The sequence below is a fragment of the Diuraphis noxia genome, unplaced genomic scaffold (assembly GCF_037042655.1).
Source record: "Diuraphis noxia isolate RWA-SAM2 unplaced genomic scaffold, SU_Dnox_SAM2 contig0002, whole genome shotgun sequence".
NCBI classification, from domain to species: Eukaryota; Metazoa; Arthropoda; class Insecta; order Hemiptera; family Aphididae; genus Diuraphis; species Diuraphis noxia.
The window spans coordinates 5658915-5669126 of NW_028301712.1; the positions used below are offsets into that span (position 1 = coordinate 5658915).

The 10212-nt window shown below is 30.4% G+C and overlaps 1 protein-coding gene across 4 annotated transcripts; it reads right to left on the reverse strand.

Annotated features, from left to right (window-relative positions):
* Nucleotides 1-1842: 1842 nt before the first annotated feature.
* Nucleotides 1843-8251, reverse strand: CkIIalpha (casein kinase II subunit alpha). Of its 4 annotated transcripts, none has more exons than XM_089219640.1 (9): nt 7629-8251; nt 6651-6828; nt 5954-6065; nt 5671-5883; nt 5287-5481; nt 5005-5207; nt 4765-4913; nt 3496-3564; nt 1843-2060 (listed from the first exon to the last, which is right to left on the reverse strand). In XM_089219640.1, the coding sequence occupies exons 2-9, from the start codon at nt 6743-6745 to the stop codon at nt 2011-2013; spliced, it is 1086 nt and encodes a 361-aa protein (XP_089075766.1). In that variant the 5' UTR covers nt 6746-6828; nt 7629-8251; the 3' UTR covers nt 1843-2010. The 4 variants fall into 4 exon arrangements, with proteins under 4 accessions (XP_089075766.1, XP_089075765.1, XP_089075764.1 ...); XM_089219639.1 differs by lacking the exon at nt 7629-8251 and adding an exon at nt 7112-7498 and having other exon boundaries at nt 1843-2057; XM_089219638.1 differs by lacking the exon at nt 7629-8251 and adding an exon at nt 7112-7484.
* Nucleotides 8252-10212: the final 1961 nt, after the last annotated feature.

Sequence of the window (10212 nt, forward strand, 5' to 3'; positions counted from 1 at the left end):
GAGGAAATAACAAAAGTTTTCGTAAAACAAATTCGGCCAGAACGCAATTACGATAATAGACAATACACCTACCTACTTAAATTGTACATACATTAACATACGTACTTAAATTGTTATATATAAATGTAATACACAAAAGTGTATGATTTCGGTGTCATATCTGGTGGATCCCTCCCTCGGGGGGTTTGTAGTTACGACAACGTTATACCTACTTAGGCCAAATGTAGACCGCTAACAGATCGGTGGATCAAGTCTTTTGCTGCCAAGCCATCTGGTAAATAGGTTTGACAATTTTTTTATATTATCTAGTTTAAATATTTATAATCAAAATGGTTTGAAAACCCATATTAATTGTGCATAATATACACTCTTATAATATTGCTTACAACTATATTGTGCATAAAAATTGTACCTTACCAATGTTTACCCTCCAGCTCTCCTATCAATTATTTTCAACATTATTCACAATACGTTTCTGTATTATTGAGAAGTGCAATTCACTTCAAATAGCAATTCAAAATGCTCAGCTCATTGATTCAATATAAATACACAATGTATTCATACAAAACCAAATAAATGAACATATTGTAGAGAAGCTACTTGGAAATTGTGAAGTCATCACATTGAAACTAAAATTTCTACCAATAGCTATTTATTATTTGAGTAGTACAGGTAACTTTTTGTTATTAATTGTATTGTAAATAGTATAATATACTATTATAGATAAAAACTTGAGAATTATGCTTGAGTACACTAAAATGATTATAAAAATATCATGCATAAAATGCATAAACCATAATATTAACAATATAGTTAATACAATTATTTTATTTACTGGTCCATTCAATTTCAACTTAATTAATAGTATCTTAATACTTTTGAAAAATAAAAATAATATTGTAGTTTGTCAACATTTAGGCACTCTAATTTATTAGTTTGTTTAAATCATTATTAAACCATAAAATGAACTCATCATTAATATTTTTAGAGTACAAAAATATAAAAAATACATTTTTTAAAATAAATATCTTGGTCCTATAAGGACATAAAATATGCTGATTGGGCATATTTGAATTCGGAAGCACAGAGTTAACAATGTACAAAGAATAAGCAACTAAAATGTTATTGTGAGGATTAAAACATGGATATATACAAATATTAATCTATACAACATATATTTGGTTTATTTTATTATGAAAAACAAAACTTATAAGTGGCAATAAATATATTAAGCCACAACAAGTATTGGTTGTAACAAAAACATATTTTCAGTGAATTAGGAAAAAATGTTAATCAAAGTATTTAAATGTTAAAGAAATTCCTGTCGATTACCCGTGAACATTTGGTATTATATATATATATATATACTTTTTTTAAATACAAAAACTACTTATAAAATACATGAGAAATAATTTAAACATTTTAAATCTAAAAATTAAAATTAAATAAACACTATTGACCAAATGAAAAAAGGATATTTTTAATTTTAATTTTTGAAGTAATTTATTGTTATAATCATAGCTATCTATTTACATTATTCATTTTGTAAAATATATATATTTATATTATATATATATATATATAATTTTATTCATGTAACAAGGCAACAAACACAATGTGTTATATAAATAAATTACATAGAAGAGCAGGAGGAGCTGATTGGCTAGTATTTTTAAATTGTTATCACCACAGATGTATAAACAATAATAGAATATTAATAATTGTCGTCAGTTTAGTTTTTCATAATCGAGTGTGGTGGGTAGGAATATGTACAACAAATACATTTTTTGCATAGTTGCAGCATGAAAAATATTACTGTTTTATACACAAAAGACCTAAACATTAAATAATAACCTTTTTTAATAGAAATAATACAAGTAAAAAATAAAAAACAAAATTGTTTTTGAGTGTGATATTCCTGAGAAAAAGGTGTTGATTTTTTTATAAGTTTTTTTTTTTTTCATTAACTTTGTCCAAAGCAAAAAAAGCAGCATTGTCACATCGAGGAACTCACTGTAGAACGCCAACAGCATTTGGAGAAGTTATGCCATTTCCACCTGCTAAAAAAAAGTGCGATTTTTATAACTAAAATAATAAACACTTTTATCTAAAATCAACATTAGTATATTTCATAAAAAAATATGCTTTTAATAGATTTTATTAAATTTAAAATTTAAGAGGCACTTCACCTGGCTAAAAGTTTAAAATTAACAGTTGTAAGGATATTTATCATTTTTTTAAAGCCATTAAATTTGTTTTTCACTGATAATTATCAAAATTTAATAAAATTAAATATATTTTAATTATTAAACATTAAAAAAAAAATATTAATATATATATCATGGTTTTTGTTTTCTAAATTGAATTTTGAATAGAAATAATATTCTTATTGGTTATTACATAATATTTATAACACATTAATGCATTTACATGCAGTATATGTAAACATTGTTTTTAACTTTAAACTGTTATTTTAAGTTTCCATAACATCTATGAACAAATTTTATAGGAAAATAACTTTATTTAGTAATTTAAATAGTAAAAAAAAAAAAACATTTAAGAATCATTAATACAAAAGTCTTTAAGTCTTTGTACATTTGCTTAATAAAATAAGAGTGAACACATTTAAAAATGAATAAATAGGTATACATATTTATGTTTTAAGTTTTAAAACAGAAAAACTCTAATATCATTTTTGCCTTCAGAGAACATTAAAATACTTCAAATTATAGTTAAAAATTAAAATCTGATATCTTATAAAAGTCAACCATTACTTTTAAAATTGTATATATTATGAAAAAAATTTAATATTTAATTGTCTAAAATAACAAGGGCATTAAAGAGAAATACAATATACTTGAAGTACAGAACACCTTAGGTTTAATAATTTAATATAATTTATAAAAATATCACATTTTTCAAAATGATAACCAAATAATCTATAAGTAACTTACAATTTAAAATATACATTGTAAATAACTTATTTTAACAGTGTGAATAGTAATTTGATATACCTAACTATCTAAAATTGATACATTTTATAATAAAATACATTTTGATGGGACTTTGAATATTGTTTAATTGTTTAACTTGTGTTATGGTATATGACAGTATTGCATATTGAGTAAAGTTACCAAAATTGAAGAACGAAATATATTTATCAATATTTTTAGTAGAACATTCAGTGAATTCAATTTTTAATCATTAATTTAAATAATTTAAGAAGCCTAATTAAGACTTAATTATAGTGTTATTGTATTATAATTTACAAAGTAGATAATTTATTTAATAAATACATGATCATAAATTATAGTAGTAATTGGTACAAATTGTAATTTAAATTTCATTATAAAACAAATATTGAACAATTTCATATTATCTAACATGACAGGTAAATATATTTTACAAGTTATCAATGGTAAAAAGTTAAATAATAACAGTTTAAATGAATACTACATTTATTTAAAATTATTTTAATTTAGAATTATTAATTACCTGTTATTGGTGTTGGAGATACAGATGATGTGCCCAAATTAATTCGAGACTGCTCTTTTACGACTGGATCTATAACATACATTTAAAAATTAATTATTTGATAAAAAGTGAAATATATTTTGAATATTTTGTTGTTAAGGTTGCATTGTTTTGATTCATAAAATTTGCAATTTGATATTACTTTTAATTCTTTTACTGCTTCATATTTATTATTATATTCCTTTATTATATAATATTATCATTTGCTGATAACCACACAATTTTATAAAACCCTAGCTCATATTATTTTTAACTTGCTCAGGTAGTTGTAGAGCATAAATTGTACAGCAGTGAAAAATTAACAAATTACATAAGTTGAATATATCTTAAACAAAAGGTTTTTCAAAAATGTTTAATTGATTTAACCAATCAACATATTTGGTTTATGAAATAGAGCAATGGTTGGTTGGATGGTTCTCCAATCTTTTTTACTCACGGCACTCTTGGGCATTATATGATAAAAATTCAGTAGTTTTCTACATACTATAATATTTTCAATAATTTTTCAGCACATCCCTGTTTGCAGCAAACTAATTCAGAAACACTTATAGAGACGATAACAAGAAGTATTTACTAAATATTTAATTATTGTATCTAAAACTGTTGGTTTAATTTTCAGGTTTGTTATATAATAATTAGGTACAATCAAAAATATAAATAACAAATATGTTATATATTTATTTGTTACACATTTTTATGGTTTTTTAAGATGAAGTTACATAATCTTAAGTGTATTAGTGGTATATCTACAGGGGAATAGGAATCATATATCCCCCCCCCCCCCCCCCCCGAGAACATAGTTTGTACACAACATGTATTAATGTAAATAGTACTATATACTGAATATGTATATTAATCTTTTTATCCCCTGTGAAAACACCTTAGATACGCTTTGAATTATTTAAGATTAAAAACTAAGAGCCTGGGTGAATTAAGTTGCAATGTTACCGGCAAATGATAATATAAAATACATGAACATAATAGAAAATCTAGAGCAGTGAAAGGGTTATGTTTTTGAAGAACCAGTTAGTAAAAAAAATCATATTCATGACATACCCATCTTAAATGAGTCAGATTGAAAACTTTATACACAATCACTATTCTAATTTAAATGAAGACACTTAACTCATAAATTTCTTTAGAATTGAATATCTCCAAATAATTAAGAATTTCAAATTATTTAATAATCATCATTCTCATTTGAAAAATTAGCATGTATGAAGTACTTACAAAAATATGGATGATCCATTGCTTCTCTAGCAGTCAACCGTTCAAAATGATCATAACGCAAAAGTTTATCTAAGAAATCTAAAGCTTCTGGTGTTACAAGGTGTTGATTTTCACTATGCACAAAACGCTCCCATCTTTTTCTTGAATGCCTTAAATAAATAAAAGTACCAAGTTTAATTTATTTAATAATTTAACTATTAAATAACTCAATTTAAAAATAGTGATTTATCATAAATATACCTTCCTAAAATATCGGAAAATCTTGGATCCAATTCAACATGATACTTGTCTAAATATTCAAATAGTTCTTCAGTTCCTAGAACCTTAGCAATACGTACGAGTTGATCGTAATTGTCATGTCCATGGAAAAATGGCTCTTTTCTGAATATCATACTAGCTAACATGCAGCCTAGCGACCACATGTCTAATGAGTAATCATACATCTAGAATAACAATTTAAAATTTTGATACAAAAATGTAACATTAAAAATTAAAAACTTATAATAATTTTTAAATATAGACCTGATAATCAGCGAGTAACTCTGGACCCTTGAAATATCTGGAGGCAACCCGGACATTGTATTCTTGACCAGGATGATAAAACTCTGCTAAACCCCAATCAATTAATCGCAACTTTCTGTTTTCATGGTCGATCATAACATTGTGTGGCTTTACATCACGATGCATGATGCCCATACTATGGCAATAGTCCAATGCCTACAATAAAAATATATCATTATTTTATTGGTTTGTATTTATTGCAAATATTATTATTAGATGTTGTTAGGCTGTATTGTGTTTAAATATTTGGCATGGAGTAATCAACCCAACATTTATTGTGAGTAAAATAAATTGAATTGAATTGTCAATAACATATTGTATAATTAAATAAATAAATGCAAGTACCTTGAGCAACTCATAAAGATAAAATCTAATATCATAGTCATTCAGCGTCTGGTAGAGTTGTTTAAAGTCCATATTGTTAACATGCTCAAATATAAGAGCAGGTGTACGGGATACAGGGTCTTTAACCACTGCTTGCAGCGATATAATATTGGTACCACCCCTCAAATTTTCAAGAATTTTTATTTCTCTTTTAATTTTCTTTTTTTTAACGGGCTAAAAAACATCACATTTTAAGTAATAATAATTGTAAAAAATACAGTTCATTATTAAAATAGTGAATTACCTTTAATATTTTCACAACACATTTTTCACTATTAGTTACATCAATTGCTTCGAATACTTCACTGTATTTACCTCTACCAAGTTTTCGTACCAATTGATAGTCATCTTGTTGCCTGAAACAATTGAAAATATAATTTTAAATAATTTCAAAGAGGCACATGAATTCAAAATTGCATAAAACTTTCTAGTATGTTAAAAATATTAAAACTGAATTATTAATTTAAAAAAAAAAATCAGTAGTTATAATTAATATAACCAATTAAAATTAGAAATAAAATTAAGAACATAATAAAAATATAATCAAAAACTGGTTAGTGCTCCTGGTAAAGAACCAGAAACAAACAAAATTGATATTATGTGTTAATTAATGGGATAGAATATGGTTGTATTTCAAGCCTGCCAAATATTAAAAAAAAACGTTTGATTTAATTCCATAAGCATTTAGATAACTAATAGTCAAGTCAAATAATAAAATTATGTAATTTGTAAGAATTTTATTAAATTATCATAACTTAATTATTAGGAATAAATAAAATCGCCAACAAACTATTCTATTCACTTGTTCAGATGAGTGTTTAAAGGAGAGTTTAACTAGTTGGCAAATGCAATTGAATTGACACGTTTTAAATTCAAATAGGTAAAACTTTTCAAAATGATACGTGTTATATTGTAATAAAACAAATGATTTTAAGACTTACCCCCATTCTACAGTGTAAGATTCATAATCCCAGTATTCTCTGGGTTTGTGAGAATTTACATCAGCATAAACTCGCGCCCGACTTGGCAGCGCCATTTGATTAATGAACCTGACGGTGGTTTGATTGTTAGCAACTGTCCGAAACTTTGTTCCGGTCGCACTTAACACGCAGCCGGTGTCTGATGGTATCGGCAGTGACGGGCGATCGAGAAAATCAAAAAGCAACACACAGCAAATATTAGAGTAGGTATACCTTACGATATTCTCGCGACAGCGATATGCCGGCGACAACTACAGATTACTTACATCATACAAACTTTAAGTGCACATAGAAATGCACAAGATTTTCTAGGTTATTGGTGATAATAAATGTGATATTTTTATTATAATATAATGAGAGGGTTTTTCTGTTTAGCAACAACGAAACCTATAGGTAGGAATGTAGGATGAACAATAATTTACCCAGGAAAAGCGAATTGCGCGGCGAATGTCCAAGGAAGGTCCGTCTAAAGTAAAAACGTCGCACCAATAAAGTACGGTGAACGAAAAGCATGTAAGTCCATAAGGTGTGCGAATACGTGTGTTCGGCGCGGCACGACGGCGACGGGTCAAGAAGCCGACGATATGATAAGTATCAGCAGATTCAGCAGCATAAGGGCGACGACGGCGACGACGTTCATCAATAATTATTGTAATTCATTATTTTTATTATCAAACGTGCGGGGGCCTCAATACGGTGCACGGCGGCGGCGGATCGAAAGCCGCCTCGTTTACAGTTTGGCCGTCAAGGGAAACGCGCAATGACGTACCTGCCGACGTCGATGCCGAATGCCTCCGCCGCCGACGCCAGTTGCCTCCTACACGAGACGTCGACGGCGGGCGGCGGCGGGACGTGGACGGCAGTCACGTTTTCGTGTCGCGAGGACGCATTTTTTTCCACCAAAAAAATAAAATAAAAACAAAAGCCCCCTCAACGTACCTGCTATAACATTTTTCGACGACGGGCCGTGTGCTCAGCTAAACGCCGCTAGCATGTTCCGCATACGGCGACGGTGGCCCAAAAGTAATCGGTTAGGTCCCGAACGATAGTGGCAAACCACAGAGCGGCGGGGTGACGGCGGCGACGGTGTGATGCGATGGACGGAGCGACCGAGAGAGCGCACGCGCGAGTCGTGAGACGTGAAAATCCGTACGGCAAAAAATTATATTGTTGTTATCGTTGTCGCGGGATTTTTTACCGTCGAATTTCCCGTCACCAGAGCGGGTAGTCTCGGAAAGGATCGTCGGCGGCAACCCCGGGGGCGGTGTGCGTGACGACGCGCGGCCGTCGACGAAACGGTCTCGAACGGAGATTTGTACGAATTTTTTTTATTACTATTATTTTTGGTGTTCAAACGACTCGACGGCCGGCGGAACGGTACGATGATATTATTATGTCGATATATGTATACAATATTGTGCCCGCGCGCGTGTGCTGAGAAAAAGAAACCGTACGCACACTCACACTCACGGGCACACGCACACACACACACGCGCAGGCCCCGTACGTTTGTGCTCCGATACGACTCGAGTACTCGACGCCGCGTCCGTGTGTGTGTATTTGTGGTGCGTGTGCGTGAACGTGCGTGTGCGAGTGTTTATTTGTGCGTGCGTGTGTATAGCGGCGGCGCGCGCGCACCGGGCGCGAAGTTGGTAGTTGCGTTGACGGAGAATCCAAAATGGCCAGGCTGACCCGTTCGCGGGACCGACGACCACGACACGACGACGACGGTTGTACTCCGTAGCCGCCGACCGAACACGTACCGCCAAAGAGGTTGTAAACGAAGAATTATGCCGCGCCGGATACCGATTTACGAATTCACGGACGTTCATCTGCTTGCCCTAATCATAATAACAACATTATTTATTATTATTATTATTAAATAGTTACGTCTGTTTGACAACAGTCGTTTCACCTATAAATCACTATACGTGCCGGAATATGTTATCATCGGACAACGCCACAACACAATAATACCAAACGATATTAAAAATTAATCGTCGCCCGAGCATTTATAATTATGTAACTGTCTCCGCGTTTTGATAGGTACAAGTGGTACAGCCGCACTGGTAAAACTTACCAAGTGCATGTTCAGAAAAACCTTATATGGTATTTCAATTTTAAAATTGTAAAATATACCTATATGGCTATATAGTATTATTTTACATGATTTTACCCACTTTAAAGTTAAAATACCGATATAAAAGCTCTACAATATCCCTTATCCAGTATCCTAAACTCACCAAAATTAAATTAAAACTATTAACACGAAATTGATTCTGCTGAACTCACATTTTCTACGATGTACCTAAACTTAAATTTATATTTATGAGAAGTTTACAACACATATGGATGTGGGGGCGATATGGCCATGTTGGCGTGGACGGTGTCCTCTAAACACTCTTATACGACATGTATTCTGTTATGTCTCAGTCTTACAAATGAAAATCTATTTACATACAAATGACGTGGAAAATGTAGGTATAGTTATAGTGTAGTATTCATCAATATTGAGAACGGCTGTGTCGATTTGGCTCAAATTTTTTTTGAGTTGATCGTAATCACCAGAGGGGTTTTACGGAAGAAAATTTTGAAAAAAATGATTTTTTTTTGAATTTTTTGAAATTACCCGAGAATATAATAATAATAATTAATGTAAATATATTTTTGTTTATTATAGGGTTGCTATTAGTTATACAATTTTGTATGCATGAATAAGAAACTATAAAGTAATTTGTTATTACTTATTAGGAACCAATTTTAAAAATTGTTCAAGAGGCGGGCGCTACACACATACTTGTTGTCTCTGTTTTACCTCTTATAAGTGCGTAACATGGCAAATTTACGCCTAGCAGATTACGTTTAATTCCGTTAGTTTAAAAATTAAAGTGAACTAACCTTTATTATGAAACTTGTTGGTAAAAACATTATCTGTGTTTGTATGTGGGTTTTTTACGATAATTTAGTTTTTAAGTGAGTTTTTATGAGCATTTTTAATTTAGTCTTATATACGCATAACTTACTAAAAAATTGAACTATCGAAAAAAATGCACATATATACATAGAAAATGTTCTTAACATCAAGTTTCATAATAGGTTGATTCACTCTAATTTTTAACTAACGGAGCTAAACGTGATGGTGATATGATAAGCTTAAATTTGCTATGTTATCCAGTTGTAAGACTAAGACAACAAATTGATGTGTACCGTCTTCTTAACAATGTTAAAATTGCAAGAAATTATTATGTTTGACTATAATTGTATTATTGTATTCCTATATTTTATATGACTGTGTTAAAAATCTTAAATGGAGATTAAGATAGGGAAAATCACGGGAATTTGTCACGCGAAGATTTGAACATAACTAGCCCCGCCGGATATTAAACGACCAATCAAACACAAGTTTTGAATCATATAGAGTTGGTACCTATTTTTAACACGTAACGAAGTGCACGGGAATCAGCTAATACGAATATAAAAACAAATTACTGGTCTCTTTTTCATAGATATCATACAATGATAT

Bases quoted from the DNA above. Each gene is read 5' to 3' on its own strand.
- CkIIalpha (XM_089219638.1), bottom strand. From the start codon at position 7,202: ATGCTTTTCGTTCACCGTACTTTATTGGTGCGACGTTTTTACTTTAGA. The intron at 4,914-5,004 runs GTATATTTATGA...TATTTATTTAAG, and splicing joins TTTTCCGATATTTTAGGAAG to GCATTCAAGAAAAAGATGGG. The intron at 2,061-3,495 runs GTAATTAATAAT...ACTTTTTTTTAG, and splicing joins ATCTCCAACACCAATAACAG to CAGGTGGAAATGGCATAACT.